This window comes from Sceloporus occidentalis, unplaced genomic scaffold (assembly GCF_023333645.1).
Source record: "Sceloporus occidentalis isolate IW3139 unplaced genomic scaffold, rSceOcc1.0.p SCAF_71, whole genome shotgun sequence".
Taxonomy (NCBI): Eukaryota; Metazoa; Chordata; class Lepidosauria; order Squamata; family Phrynosomatidae; genus Sceloporus; species Sceloporus occidentalis.
Window position 1 is genome coordinate 3,734,517 of NW_028317051.1, and position 16,840 is coordinate 3,751,356.

General features: G+C 38.3%; 1 protein-coding gene across 1 annotated transcript in view; it reads right to left on the reverse strand.

The window, feature by feature from the left end:
- Positions 1 to 16,840, reverse strand: part of LOC149286277 (Fanconi anemia group J protein homolog) — a 107,703-nt gene that overhangs the window by 18,441 nt on the left and 72,422 nt on the right. The window contains exons 15-16 of the mRNA XM_089494318.1: positions 7,164 to 7,323; positions 2,997 to 3,118 (exon numbers count right to left, since the gene is read on the reverse strand). Of these exons, the coding sequence (XP_089350444.1) occupies positions 2,997 to 3,118; positions 7,164 to 7,323 (282 nt within the window). The remainder of the gene's footprint in view (positions 1 to 2,996; positions 3,119 to 7,163; positions 7,324 to 16,840) is intronic.

Below are 16,840 nucleotides of genomic sequence, written 5' to 3' on the forward strand. Positions count from 1 at the left end.
TATTGTTAAAAAAAAGTTATCTTATTAAAGCATTTAATCTGGAAAGTTTAAAAAAAAAAAAAATGCACTGCTGACAGCAGTAATATTGGTGCCTTGCTGAATACATTTTACAAAAAGTATTGGAAATTAAAAAGGAATCAGTTAACTTTGTTGAAAGAAGCGGAACACCCCCACCGAGAAATACTGTTAATAAAAACTTAAACCTTTGCAAAAAAGAACACATTGATAAAGTACAATTAAACATACTTTCTTCTTTCACATCACAGCTCATCTGTTTTAGGTCAAAGTAACCTGAGAAAGGTGAAAACAAAAAGGGATGGTTGGCAAATGTAGGTGGATCTGTATTCTTTGTATTTAACCTCTATAAAATTTCGAAGAAAACGGAACTTAATTTCCATTTATCTCAGGTAAGTGTAATAAATTTTGACTTTAACTAAACAAGCCACAATTGGCTCCAAAATTTTCCTACCACTATTTTCAGGTCCCAGAGGTGGGCAAAGGAAATCCTGGTCACAGCCAAACCAGTCATATATTTGGCTCTGCCGCAGATTTTCCTACATGTAAGCCAATTGCTAGTGTATCCAGATTTTATCTAATAAAATGAAATTATCATGATTGTGTGGAAGAGGTCCTACTACACAGAGGGACAACTACATAGTTGTCAGTGGCAAATGTAATAATGGTCATATATCATTACTTCCTTTCATATAGTGTATGTCAGACAGGGGTGCATTAAGTTTTCCTTTTTTAAAAGATTTATTAATGCAATAAGATCAGTAACATTTGCATCACTAGACACGATTTTGGATCAGAAACAGTGTTTGGATGTATTTGGTGCTTGACTTATTGATGCCTTTCTTTCAGCAGAGTGAGAGTGTTTCATTTGCATTCCTTGTCATCTTCTTCTTGCTTTTCTAAGGCTATTCATCTTACACTGGCTTGGTAGCCTTCTAAATACTATGCCATGAAGTCAAAGTGGTCACGAGCCAACTGTCTCTTTATATTTATCCTGAAACCCTCTGCCATGACGTAATATATTAAAAGCGCAACAAGTGCAGTGTTATAAAATAATTTCTATTTCTTTGCTAATGTCATACTATTCTATTCTGCTTTCTTCATAGGTAATCATGAAGCCCATGTGCACTCCCTCATTGACAAATCTTTCTCCTATGATTCCTTCAGGTTATAATTAAACTTGGACTGGAGTACATGAAAATGTTAGCTGATGAATCCACTGAAAAGGAAACAAATCGCCAAATAGTTCAGGCCTAGATATGTCACTGGGCTGCAGTTGCTTCACTTAAAACTTTTTTTTTTTTAATGTCGTAGAGAAAATGTACTTATATCAAAAACAAAATCCAAACATGGGACTTGAAAATATGACTGTGCAATGCAGCCTTGGGTTTCTGCCACAGACCGCATTAAAGCATGTCTAATTGCATATAATCAGCAGGTCATAGATTACTTGTAATATTGATCATTAATTTGGAAGTGTGGAAAGGTATAATTATTAATAGATGTTCCAAGAGGAGGAAAAAAATGCTACAGGGCCTAAAGTACAGATGCTGGCTTAGCAATAATTAAGAGGCGCCATATTTTGAAATGCTTTTACAAATGTAGAATGTTTTATTGCACTTGCTGTAAAAATAAGGTTTAATGCTCCTTTCACACGTATGGAATCTTTAGAAGTGATGTCCAACTTTTCGCTGGCGAAGGGCATAACTCTTTTAGAATCGTATACTTAATTATTCTAACAGGGTTCCAATCCTGAAGTCATTTAATGAAAGTCTCCCGAGTTCTCCAGCAGGCAAGGACTGTAGAAAAGCCTCTGAGAGCCTGGTCCATCAGTTGAACAGCTCTATTCGTGATGTAGTCCAACAGCGCGGCAGTTTCGCCTCGCAAATATGCGCTCATTTACATACATGCAAGTCATACCCCCAAATGATTGAGTAGTTGATTCTATCTGATTCTGATTATTTCTAGGTAGAAACTGCTTCCTCACCATAAATCACGCATAGAGCGCTGATATGCAGCAGAAAGCCTTGTCAGTACAGGATGTATGATAATGTAATAAATTAATTACTAAACAATACAACAATACATCGGGACATAATTATTAAAGAATCTTAAGGAGAAATACAGGTATATTGCTGAAATATGTGAACAATGGTCATTTTTAACACAAACTAGATCCTGATTCATTTGTATTGTCTTCTGAGCTGGTATGGTATTGTCTTCTGAGCTGTAACTTTGTGTTGTGTTTTTGCTCCGTGATTAAAACAGTGCACAAGAACTGTTCTTTATACTTAAGACTTACCTACACAAAATAGATTACGGTATAATACAGTATAAATAAATTGCAGTATAATACAGTATAAATATTATATTCTATACAATATTTTTATAAGCCTTATTTCAGTGCACTTCTTGGCCATTGATCATGGTTGAATTCCACACAGGTGGTTTATTGTTTATATTATGTACTGTATATATACAATTACAAAAGGAATAGCAAGTGCAGTATTTTTGACACACTCACTTTAACATACGACCCGCTGCAACATTACAATAAGTGACTTACACAGCCTGATCAGGATAAATCATTTATTGTTAATGTTTGTAATGAATTTTAGTATTCTAACTTGTTGAAAAGCAATTATACTAAAGCGCATTAGGTGACATTCTGTTTAGGGTAAAATGTCATTTGAAAAATTACAAAAATGAATCTAACTGCAAAAATAAATATAATTTCGCAAACATTCCAGCTAAATTAATAAATAGTTACCTAAAATGAACAAAATATTCAAAGTGATTTTGGCCACGTTTCCTTCCTCTTTGTATGATATCATCAATTTCTATTATTTTTTTATTTGTTTTTATTATGCATACCCCCTGAGTTACTGTGCATTGATAAGAAAACATTGCAGTGGATTCAGACTTCAATGTTGAAACAAAAATACATTTTATATCATAAATAAAATAATAGTGATACTCACTTGTAGATCTTTCACATTAGGAAAAGGAATTCCCACAGTAATTACAGCACGAGCATTGTCATCAGAGAAGTCCAACCCTTCACTCACTTTTCCTCTGCAGACAGCAATAAGGAGAGCACCATCTGGGAAAAGAAAATCAGAAAAACACTTTAGTCAAACCATAAAAAGACTAAGCCTAGTAAATCTAGCCTTTTTCATTAGTGAAGCGTTCACTGCACCTAAATGGGTAGGGTGAAAGTCCTAGGCACCATCTCAGTACACATTTCTGGATTTCAAAGATATATTAAGCTTTTTTTTTTCTTTTTTCAAAACCTGTGCTTATATATGAATAAAGTGAATGCTCCTAAGACACAATAACTGCTAAATTACATATAAAAGCAGGGTCAGCTTAAGAATCTTGTTGCAGACAAAGTTAAGTATTCCTCAGAAGAACATGACCTAGAATTTCTGCACTGTGGTCAAAAGCAGTGACAACGTTATATTATTATTTATTGTTTTATATAGCACCATCAAATTCCGTAGCGTTGTACAATGGGTAGACAGGACATAAGTAGTATGTGAAATAACAAATTGACTTACAGAGACAACAGGTGAGAAGGGCCCTGCTCAAACCTCAATGTATTGAAAATAATCTTAACATTGATCTTTATGGCTATGAATAAACTGCACGTATAAACATTAAAGGCCATAATTTCATGATAGAAGCAATAACGTACCTAGGGGCGGTCCACCCCGGTGCCACCCACCAGGCTGTGTGCACCCCTCCAGAGACAGACTGTAATGTCCACCGCTAGAGGAGCAGGCTCGGTTGGGGAGATCAAGGATCGCCCTCTAACCAGCTTAAAATCAATCAAGGGAGCAGGAGACCTCCAATCCATTCCAATGTAATGTCTGCCTCAGTAATGATATCAATTATGCTGTACCACTGTCAATGTCTGCCTCAGTGTATAGTGATAGTAGTTATGTTGTTCCACTGTAATGTCTGGCTCAGTGTATAACAATAGCAATTACGATGTACCACCGTCAATGTCTGCCTCAGTATATAATGAAGCAGTTATGCTGTGCCACCATCAATATCTGGCTCAGTGTATAGTGATAGCAGTTATTATTTATTATTATCTTTTATTTATATAGTGCCAACAATTTATGCAGCGCTTAATACAATACATATATTCAAGGTGTATGACAAGACGAGAATTGACTAAGACAAACCGATACAGTAGGTGGAGAAAGTTATGATGTTCCATTGTAATGCCTGGCTCACTGTATAGTGATATGAGTTATGCTCTTCCACTGTAATGCCTGGCTCAGTATAATGATAGCAGTTGTGCTGTACCACCGTCAATGCCTGGCTTAGTATAAAGTGCTAGGCATTATACTGTACCACTGTCAATGTCTGCCTCAGTATATAATTATAGCAGTTATGCAGTACGTGGAGGGGGTGCCACGTAAAGGATCTCCCCCAGGTGCCAAATACTCTAGGTACACCCCTGGATAGTAGAGTGGTATGGTGTTTGGTGAAAAGAAGTTTTGTATCCTTCATAAATGAGGCTGTTTTAACAGTTCTGTGGTGCTTGTGTTTAGCTGTAATTGTCTTCTTTCTCATTTAGTGTACCCACATAAATTATATATATTTTTTCAGGTTTTCTTTAGACACCATTATTTTGGTCATATCATCTTACAGAAGGGAACCAAGAATTGAAAGAGCTACTGGGAAACACCACCCCAAGATGTGTTCAGCAACAACTGATACCAGTACAGTGATACATCATGCATAAATCTGTCAGGTTGTTTGGGGACTAAAAAGCCACATTTCAGAGGTGCACAAATTAAGTTTGGAACATCTTTGAAGCCTTACTTCATAACGACTTGGTTCAAAATGACAATCATAGAAATTCTATTAAACTGCGGTGTGTGGTGCCACTGTGGTGGAAACCAGCAGTGCTAGCTTTTGCTGACACGGGAGATTCCAGGCTGTCATCAGCAGAGAGATGTTCCTGCAACTGTAAAATAGGCAGGACACACCGGTATGTCAATGGAACTTCTTGCCTCACCTTTTATGGATGCAACAATATGTCCATAGGATAGGAAATGGGTTAAAACATATAATATAGTAAAAAAGTGTGATAAATTTCTAAATCAAAGGTGCAACAAATTAAATGCAAAGAAATACAAATTTGCAATTTGGCTGGCACTATGATATAATCTATACAGTCTTTTAGAAAGAAGAACTACCAACAGGATCTCACTTAGCAAACTGCTAATTGTTTTGACTAACGATCAGCACTTATGAATACACATGGAGTGTAGATGTTGGCAGTTGAACACAACTTTGTTTCTGGCTTTATTTTTTGTTGGTGGGGCAGTGTGAATCTCTGTGTGATTTAACTTGTGGCGTACAAAGGGGAATGAAATTACACTGTGCATCCGGCACACAGTAGCAAGTGAGAAGTAGATTTAATTGAAAATTACCTTGGGCAGTGTGTTGGGGAAGGGATTTCATCAGTGGCTAGTAAAATGTAGCAAGGAAAAAGAGAATGGGCCTAACACATGAATGTATTATGTGAAGAATGTATGTAATGCTAGAGTCAAACTGGGCACAGGAGACATTGAGAGGTAAAGAGGTGAGACACAGATGAGCTGAGGAAGTGTTAAAAGGCAATGCTTTAAACTTACTAAACCAAAGAAGCTTTGCAGGAAACACACAGCATGAGGAAGCACTGTGGCGGTGCGAAAACATGTAATAAACATTTGGAGTAGCTCTATGCTGACATCTTGCAAAGCCTCGCGGATAGATAGAAATGTTAAAGTACATAAAAAACATTGTAGGCGATATGTGAAGGTACTGTTGGTGTTTGAGCCCCTTACTCTTTAATTCAAAGTTTTAGTATGTATAAACATGCCTGAATAGATTTTGTAAGTGGTGACATTTTCAACAGAAAAGCCTACAGTTACTAGGAAAAACCTCTCACTTTAAGGTTAAAACAATACCATCATTGTTATGGTGAGGTCACTCTACATACAGAATATGATTTGACTGAAGACTACTACATTGTACACTAAACGTAACAATGAATTTGTTCCATGGATAGAGCCTAAAGAGAACTGCATGTTTTGATGTAAGTGCTGGTATTAAACAGTGTATAATATTATAAAATGTTGCATTTCTTTTTACACGTTCTATAGTTTGAATGTTACAGTGTTAGCAATGGATAGCATAGCATAAGGCAGCAACCTTTAGCGACTACTTAGGTCTCATCTTCAGGCATATAAAACACTAACACCATACATACTGACAGAAATACCACCAGGATTCCTCTGTGTCCACTTCCTCAATGGGCGTATTCAGCACAACGCGTTTCACCAATCGGCTTCCTTAGGTGATGCACCTGAGGAAGCCGACTGTGCTACAACACAGCATTATTCCGGTCCTTTCCACGGGAGCGTTAAAGTATTCTTATATGTAAGATACTACTTTTTTATTTATATTAAAGCTACTACTTTTTTTTTTTTTTTTTTAACTCATTCTCCTCCGGTCTTTTCTGTTACACCGGTACAAAGAAGAAACTCCATTCCCCAGAAGGCGCTCTATGGGCTTCCCAACAGAGGAACCTATTGAAGAATCCACTTTAATGAATTTAAGTATTATTTAATTTCCGCACATATTGTGGTGTCGTTTGTAAATTTTGAATAGCACTTTATTTCTTTGTTTTATGTATTATCTTTTACACACTTGTAGTCAGTGTGTTGGTTCTGCAGCACCAAGGTATTATACTTGTTTAAGTTGTGTCATTACACCAGATATCTGGCATTTTTTTTTTTAAGGGCTGAATATCACTCTTTTCTTTTTAATACTCTAGACAGGTTGTGATATGCTTCACAGTCCAATGTCATAATAAATTAACCTTTAAGTGCCAAAAAAGTTATTTAAAAGACATTGTTTAAAAGAAAAATACATACACAAGTTCTTGATTGACCTCCCTATATCATATCATCTGTATCATGCCCTGTTTTTTGAAATGGCTTATTTAGTAAAATCTAACAGTGCAGCAACTAAACAACTCAAGATTTTGCTGGTGCCTTGCAAAACAGTAAACTGCATTATTCTGCAAAGAATTACACTTCCAAATGTTTCCTTACTGATAATATTAATATAAGCACACTCACCTTTTTCTCTATTGTAACGTATTGCGTCATAGTACTCCTGCAGTAGTTTGTCAAAGTCAGTCTTGTCTCCTCCTTGTGGTTCTTTAATGACTGTCTTGATCCTCTCCAGATTTTCCCATAGGCCTGTATGCATCCACCTGTCTTTTAATTTCTCCAACATCTGAAAAAACGTACAAAAATGGTTAGTGATTTTTGCATTCATGCCTGCTAAAAAATAAAATCTGCTGAAATCAAATGTATCAATGATATGGTGATTTTATATATATATATATATATATATATATATATATATATATATATATATATATATATATATATATATACACTCCCTGTTTGTAGTGTGTACAACTTTACAGACTGGTGTTATGCTTTACTGAGTTATGAAAGGTATCTGGAAATTATATTACAACGCTAAGTCATCTGCCAATAAAACCGTTACAATAATGAGCATTCTGAGAATTTTACGATTGTTGCGAGACTACAAAATTATCACTCCTAATAGGCTGTAAACATACTGATATGTAACATTGCAAAGCTAGCAACCTGTGAATCGTTTCTGCTTTGTTGCAGAAGCATGGTAAAATGATTTAAAAGCACAAATTATTCCCCAGTACATTTTACTTAGCTTTTACCTTGAAAAATCTACTGGGCATTCCACCAAATTTAAACACTTAAAATAGTTTACCCTGCCTCAGTGATACTTAACAGGAAAAAAACCCACAAAAATATAAAAAGGTATATATATATAGCTATATATCTATCTATATATATAGCTAATTAGCTATATATATATATATATATATATATATATATATATATATATATATATATATATATATATATATATATATATATATATAAACAAATAAAAAAAACAGGCTGTTACACTCTTCTTAATAAAATCACAGTATCAACATTGCTGTTAGTACAAAAAGTCAGAGAGTCTCAAAGGAGAAGCATTGATCTAAAAGTCTTTTGCTATGTAAGGCTCTTCATGTGTATGCTGTTTAGATTTTCTTCATGGATAAACAGTGCTTTGAAATAAAAGAGCTTAATAACTGGGATGAAACAGGGTTGAAGGGTCAAACAGAAGTTTTATCAGCACTGGAAAATAAAATAATAAACTTTACCAATACAGCCGGTCATGAGCCACCATTAAAGATTTTAAACAAATTCTTGTGACAACAAAATAGACTAAGTGTTTATAACCGTCTTTTGTACATTTAAAAGCCCATCGTGCAGGGAATGGCTTATTCAAATTTGTCACCTACACTTCAAATTAGTATCCAGGCATAACTTAATAATGTAACCTGTGACCTTATGTAAAAGTCAACGGGAAAAAAAAAACTGTGGAGCTTATTGTACTTAACATACATCGTTCATAGTAACATAGTAACATAGTAACATAGTTCATAAGGTTGAAAAAAGACCAAAGTCCATCAAGTTCAACCTATATACATATTGTGTCCCTACTGTGTTGATCCAGAGGAAGGCAAAAAACCCTTATGAAGCAGATGCCAATTGCCCCATACCAGGGGGAAAATTCCTTCCCGACTCCAAATATGGCAATCAGAATAAATCCCTGGATCAACGTTCTGTCCCTATTAATCTAATATCCATAACTTGTAATATTATTGCTTTCAAGAAACACGTCCAGGCTCCTTTTGAACTCTTTTATTGAGTTTACCATCACCACTTCCTCTGGCAGAGAGTTCCATAATCTCACCGCTCTTACTGTAAAGAACCCCCGTCTGTGCTGGTGTAGAAACCTTCTTTCCTCCAGCCGTAGAGGATGTCCCCTTGTTATAGATACAGTCCTGGGTATAAATAGGTCCTGGGAGTGATCTCTGTACTGTCCCCTTATATATTTATACATAGTTATTAAGTCCCCCCTAAGCCGTCTTTTTTCCAAACTAAATAACCCCAATTCTGATAATCTTTCTGGGTACTGTAGTCCTCCCATTCCCCTTATTACTCTGGTTGCCCGTCTTTGAACCCTCTCCAGCTCCACTATATCTTTCTTGTACACTGGTGCCCAGTACTGTACACAGTATTCCATGTGTGGTCTGACTAGTGACTTGTACAGGGGTAGAATTATTTCCTTGTCGTGGGCATCTATGCCCCTTTTGATGCACCCCATGATTTTATTTGCCTTAGCAGCAGCTGCCTGACACTGGTCGCTACAGGTAAATTTACTGTTAACTAAAACTCCTAAGTCCTTTTCCATGTCAGTCGTCCCCAGTGTTTTCCCATTTAATACATATTCCCAGCCTGGATTTTTCTTCCCCATGTGCATAACCTTACATTTATCTGTGTTGAACCTCATCTGCCACATCCCAGCCCAAGCCTCCAACCTATGCAGATCCATTTGTAATCGTGCGCTGTCCTCTATTGTGTTAACCACGTTACAGAGCTTAGTATCGTCTGCAAAGATTGATACTTTACTATGCAATCCCTCTACAAGGTCATTAATAAATATATTAAAAAGAATAGGACCCAAAACTGACCCCTGTGGTACCCCACTAGCAACAGTCACCCACTCAGAGTATGTACCATTAATAACCACCCTCTGTTTCCTATCACTGAGCCAGTTACTTACCCACATACACACATTCTCCCCCAGCCCAAGCATTCTCATTTTATGTACGAGCCTTTTATGTGGCACCGTATCAAATGCTTTGGAAAAATCAAGATATACGACATCCAGCGATTCACCCCGATCCAGTCTTGAGCTCACCTCCTCATAAAAGCTGATCAGGTTAGTTTGACAGGACCGATCCCTTGTAAACCCATGCTGATATGGAGTCATACACTTATTTTCATTGAGATACTCCAAAATAGCATCTCTTAGGAAACCCTCAAACAGTTTACACACAACAGAAGTTAAACTAACAGGCCTATAATTCCCCGGGTCACTTTTTGTCCCCTTTTTGAATATTGGCACAACATTTGCTATGCGCCAGTCCTGGGGAACAGACCCTGTCACTATAGAGTCCTTGAATATTAGAAATAGGGGTCTGTCTATTACATTACTTAACTCCCTTAGAACGCGGGGGTGAATGCCATCTGGACCTGGTGATTTGTCTATTTTGATTTTTTTTAGGCGGCACTGCACTTCTTCCTGGGTTAGACAGGCGACATGTACTGGGGCATTTATCTCATCCTGCTGTATATTACCTGGCATTTCATTTTCCTCTGTGAATACAGCAGAGAAGAATATATTTAATAGATTAGCTTTTTCCCTTTCATATTTCTCTTTATTCAGCCTTCAGCGATAAATCCATTTTTTTTTTAATTAAATATCAGGACATTGATTACACGCGCACTTAACAATATTGTTTAACTATATTTTGCAAAAAGGGGTTTACCTTGTGTGGTTTTTTTACATATATACAATGGTGATTTTAATGCAAAGTATTAATAAACATGAAGTGATCAACAGTGGCAGTGTAAATGTATAGAAGTCTAAAGTGCATATATTTGTCTATTAACTTTATTGCCAGGAAAATAAATGATCAATAGGAGACACTGAATTGCAGTCACCCTCACCTAATTGAAGTAAAATCAGGCAGTGAAGACAAGATTCCTGGGTAGATGGAAGAAGCTGTCAGATTGAATCTATGTTTGTCACACACCTGGACAACTTATTCATTGTGAAAATAGCCATTGACGTTGCAATGTCACCAAACCATAGAGCATAACCAGGACAGATGTAAGCAAGAAAACTGCTGCTAATGCAGGCACAGATCTTTGGAAAGGAATACATATAATACTTTGTTGATTTGCTAAACAAAAAGTTATGTTCTCAATGGCTCCACTACCTTGTAGTCATTAATACTTCTTTCTAAAAGTAAGAAGCATGTTCACAGGTAAGCAGTGAAATGCAGCTGCATGATGATCCATATGTCAACTCATGGATATCAAAATTCATCAGATTATTAGCAAGCAAAGCCCTTTTCATTTTTTTAAAATTGTACATCAAATTAAACACATTGAGCACAACCTGTTTTCAGCATAGCATGGACAAAGTGTTGCAGACTTGCCATTTTTTATTTGGTCAAAAATTCTGTAGACAGGATGATAACATAATTATGGTCTTATGCAACACCTATGCTAATGTCACTGCCACCAAACGTACCTTTCTTTTCATGATGAAACTGCCTCCAGTTAAAGATAAAACTGCACAGGACATCAAAAACATTTAACATTATAACAACCCCAATTTGTGAAGCAATGTGAAGTATTTAGTAAGACACCGGTCATCAGATCCTTGTTAATGTGGAAGCAAAGTAGGTTGAAATACATAACCGCAACATTTCAGGTGCTCGAATGAGGGGTGTGAAAAGTAGCAAAGTATGGTCAGTGCTCACAGTACATATATATATATATATATATATATATATATATATATATACTTATGAGCCAAGTCCTAGAATTAGCGCTGTAATCTTCACAAAAATCCTTGCATTCTAAGATTTAAAATACCAGTGTTTGATATAGTGTATAGTTTTTCAAAAATGTATCATTTGATGGGGTAAATTAAATTAGTCGGGTTCAAAGATGTCTCAAATAGGACATGCACACAGGCTGACCGGATGTCAAATTTTAAAAAATGCACACCTGCTAGATGTGGCCCTTTAGCCCCCCAATAATCTGACAAATCTATACATGGTGGTATCATTGTACTCAGGATATATTGTCGAACCAATTTTGGGTTGTTTGACAGTAACTTATACCAGGAGCTGTAAGTGTGTGTGTGGGAAAAATAAATTAAAAAAAGGAAAATAATTACTACCACAAAGTAAGACAAAGGCTGGTAGTAGAATACGTGCATAAAGATAGTTAAAATAGTAGCATTTGAAATGCCCTGGGGTATGTAGTTTTCAAACATATATGACTTGATGGGGGTAAATAGAACTGACCAGCTTTAAAGATGTCAAATAGGACATGGGAGCAGAATGATTAGTTTTGGGAAAAAAATGGTTTTGAAACAGCAACATGCTACTTGTACTTATTGTCCTATAACTTGTAAATAAAAAAGCAAAAAAACAAAAACATTGAGTATTTCTACTCAGGACAAATATTAGATTTCATTTTTTTTCATTAGCTTTTGTAGATGAGCAAAATATATTTTTTAAATAAAAGTCCTTTTTTCATTTTCATGAAAACATTTCCATTTATTTATTTTTCAGTAAATCAAATATCAAAATAACGGTATATAAGGAAAGCTCTTCTTGTCTTACAAAAACATATAATTTGTGTGGGTACACTGAATGAGAGAGAAGAAAATTACAGCTAAAAAGGAGCACCTCAAATGTTAAAACGATGGTCACAAAGGGTCTAAAAATTACAAAACAGCTCTTTCCTTAAGGGATTAATTTGCAAAAGAAACAGAAAGGTGGTTAAAAAAAGCATTGGATAGAAATTGTATGCTGGCACCTATCTTGAGGCAGAGACATGATTCAATAGATATGATCATTCCTTCTGGTGTCTTAATTGCTTAACAAAAGGTATTCATTATTTGTTTTTTGGTAAAGGTTATGATCCTCATTTCACTTAACTACTTCTTTTCATGGCATCGGTTCCAGGACTGGCATTACCAAAGTTTACTGAAAAATCATTATGACTTTCCCTAGTTTGTTTATGTTTTACCTTTTTGGCAGAAAGTATTCCATTATAACGACCAAACAGTTTAAATAATACAAGTGCTATTGTACTTTCCGCATTCTGTTATCAGTCAAATCAGCTGCTTGCTAGGGGGATAACAAAGTAACGATTCCCATACTGATGAAGTGTTATATGACAAAAGGTACCAAAAAAAAAAAAAATTATTGAAGGCATGCCATTCTTAAAGGCTTTTTGGTTACAAACAAAGAATTATTTCATAATTATAAAATTCAATGTTGTATTTTAATAGCAATTCCATACACAATACATCATTGTTTCATGTGGCTTTTTAGGGCGAGCTTCAAGCCATTACATTACGCCTTAGGGTTTCAAGCTACATTTAAGCGTATGATACCAATGACAAATATCTACGTATTACTAAGCATATCAAAAAGATTAAAAGAAATATTAAGACTTGTGCCAAAATGTGGTGTATATTTATTTTTTTCTACAAATATATTGTTTAGTGGTAAAGATTAAAGGGGAGCGTTCTCTGCCCCAGCTTTTAGCATGAGTAAAACTACCTATTGCTTGTGCTTTTTTGTTTCTTCTCCTAGTAGCTTTTCTGGAGATATTTTGCTTAAAAATTCTCCTCAGTAAAGCTGAGTTTGGCAGCAGCACTGGAGTGGAACAATAGGGGTTGTAGCTGGTGCAAGGCCCCTGGTCCCACACTCCCAAGAGGCCAAGTGACTGAGATAATAGGATCTGCAATCACTGGCCCCACTTGAATAATGGAGGCCCCTGCATTGCGGGAGGACACTTGTCATCTTATGGCCACCAGCACCACAAACACCCCCGGGCTATTTTCCAGCACTCCAACTTATTGAGAGACAGTGCAAGGACCAAGGCAGCTGTCACCAGTGGCTGGACTGCACGCTTCTGAGTCAACAAAGGTGGGGTGTGTGCAGGAGCGCTCTAGCAAGTTCTAAACACCCCAACCTTGAGTTGAAAGAAGTTTTTTACCTAGGACTTTAAATAGGTTCAATATTTTTATTTTATTTTTGTAAATATATGTTTTATTGAGTTTTTTCATTTTTTCAGACGCGTCCAGATATAAACGCTGTACGGACGCGAGACCCCTAGGGCCAATGGAAGTAGGCGATGGTGGGGTAAATTGTGGAGGTGCGAAAATCACAGCCCAGCGAGCACAAAAAAGGAAGGACAAAAAGGAGGGGGTGAAGGGGTAAAGAAACAGCAAAAAGGGAGAAGACAGAGAGGGAGAGAGAGAAAAAAAAAAGGGGGGGTGAGCGCTCCCATACCTCCATGGATCAGCACAGCGCCTCACCTATCAAGCGGCCACTCACGACTCCAAAAGAGCCCGAACATCGGGGCTTGCAATGTATTCCATCCAATAATACCACATCTTCCTGTACCTCTCACTTTGGTCATCAGAGGACATGGCTAGTTCCTCCAGAGACCTAATCTGCTCCACTTTCAAGATCCACTCCCTAAAAGAAGGGGGCAAAGGGTCCTTCCAGTGGAGCGGTATCAAGGCTTTCGCGGCATTCAGAAGATGAGGCACTATCGATTTCTTATAACTAGCGACCGATTGGTCAGTATGATGTAAAAGGAACAAAGCAGGTGAGAATGGTATTTGACGGTCCATGAACCGGGGCAGGAGTGAGTGGATCTGACGCCAAAATGGGACTATCCCCGGGCACTCCCAGCCGAGAAGTAAAAGTGAACCTACCCCTGAGACGCATCTCCAACACGTATCAGGCAAATCTGGGAAGGCAGCATGAAGTATATCAGGGGACCTATACCAACGGTTCAAAAGCGTGTAAGAGGTTTCCTGCAGCTTTGTACAATGTGAGCTTTTATGGGCGAGGAGAAAAATTTTACCCCAATCCTTGGGACTTAAAGAGATCTGTAGCGCCTGTTCCCAAAAGCCTTGGAAGTGTAAAGGGACAGCGTTGTGCTCCTGTAGAAGCAGCTGATACAATATCGAAATGCCGTGGGGAGGGACGGCCTCCTACACAAGAGTTCAAAATTAGTAAGGGCACGCGTCATGGCATGTTTTCGTAAGGACTTAGAGAAAAAACTCAGCAGTTGATGATAATGAAAATTGTCTAGGGCAGTAAGAGGTCTGTCCGGCAGAATCGAAGTCAAGGGTCGTATTCCATTGTTAAGTAGGAAGTCAGAAATTGGAGCCCGGTCCGTCAGCACGGTGGACAAAAAAGGACCAGCAACCTGTCCTTGTGGAAAGTCGGGATTACTTATGATAGGCGTCAGGGGCGAGGGATACGACATCAGGGAGTGCATCAGATGCAGTGAATGGAGCGTGAGTAGGGTAGCCTTCACAAACGGATGACGTCGAGCTAAAGCTCGGGAGTGATGGCGCGGGAGCCACAAAAGGTGGTACAGCGGTACAGAAATTGCCTGGGTCTCAACACCGACCCACAGCTTATGTGCAGGGCGATGGGACCATTCCAGGGCCTGCAAAAGATGACATGCCTGGTAGTACAGACAGGGATCCGGAAGGCCCGCCCCGCATCCAAATTAGGTCTGCAAACGTAGTGAACTTAATCCTGGGACAGCCCCTGGACCACAAAAAAAAATAAAAAAAAATTGCAAAAACATAGACCGTACCGAAGTAAAAAAGGCCCGGGAAATCTCTATCAGCAGAGATTGGAACAAAAATAAAAGCTTGGGTAAAACCACCATTTTGAGCGTTAATTCTCCCGAACCATGATATATGTTGGGGGGACCATTTATTCAGATCTCTCTGAACAATCGCTAGTAGGGGAAGAAAGTTATGTCGGTACAGGTCCGACAAGTCCCGCGTGGGCCAGACCCCCAGGTATCTTTGTTTCCCCTCGCAGGAACGCAAATGCAGAGCAGCCGGCGTCTCCATGGTAATGTTGAAGATCTCAGATTTGGAAGTATTAATTTTTAGATTAGCCAATTCCCCATACTCCTTAAACTCGCGGAGAATAACCGACAGCGATAGCCGTGGCTGCGTGACAATGAAAAGCAAGTCATCCGCGTACCCTAGAATTTTGTGCCTGGTCTCACCCACAAGAAGGCCCGGAATGTCCACATTCCGACGGATAGATTGCATAAAAGGCTCTAAAGATAAAATAAAAAGCAAGGGAGAGAGCGGACAACCCTGCCTGGTCCCATTCGCGATAGGGAAGGAGTCAGTCAACACTCCGTTAACCCGAATCCTAGCCGAGGGGTGGGAATATAGGGAAGAGACCCAGCGCCGCATGTTGGGTCCAAAACCCATATGATCTAAGACTGCGAACATGAAGGACCAATCCAACCTGTCAAAGGCCTTCTCAGCATCTGTTGACAGGAGGATGGTTTCAGTCTTGGAGGCTATCGCGGAGTGAATCAAGTTCACCGCCCTGAGCGTGCTATCCCGGGACTCATGTCCTGGCGTGAAACCCGTTTGGTCAGGGTGAATTAGGGAGGGAATAAACCTCTGCATCAAAGTGGCTAAAATTTAAGCAGGGAAATAGGGCGGAAATTACTGCATTGTTCCAGATCTTTGCCTTCTTTGGGGATCAGAGAAATGTTAGCCATCAGAGTATGCGGGTGTATGTCACCACCTTCCAGAATAGAGTTGAAAGAGGTCACCATCCGAGGACCCAAGACCCCTAATCATTTCTTATAATAAAGTAAAGGGAGCCCATCGGGACCAGGGCACTTCCCAGGTTTGGACGCTTTAATCGCCATTTCTAGTTCAGAGAGAGTGATAGGAGTCTCTATACAGTTAGCATCCTCCACAGAAAGCCTCCTCCGTATAGTCCTGGAAAGGTAATCACGCACTCTAACGGAACGGGAAGCCTGCGCAGCAGGGGAAGGGGCACTGGACAGGTTATAAAGAGTAGAGTAATAGTCCGTGAAAGCCGACATAATCTCATGGGGAAGTCTGAAATGGGAACCAGTCGAGGAACGTATTTTAGGGATATAATATTGCCTGCTGCTGGTTCGCAGAGCCCTAGCCAAATATTTACCGGGTTTGTCCCCGTGTTCATAATATAGGGCCCTCAACCGCAGGAAAG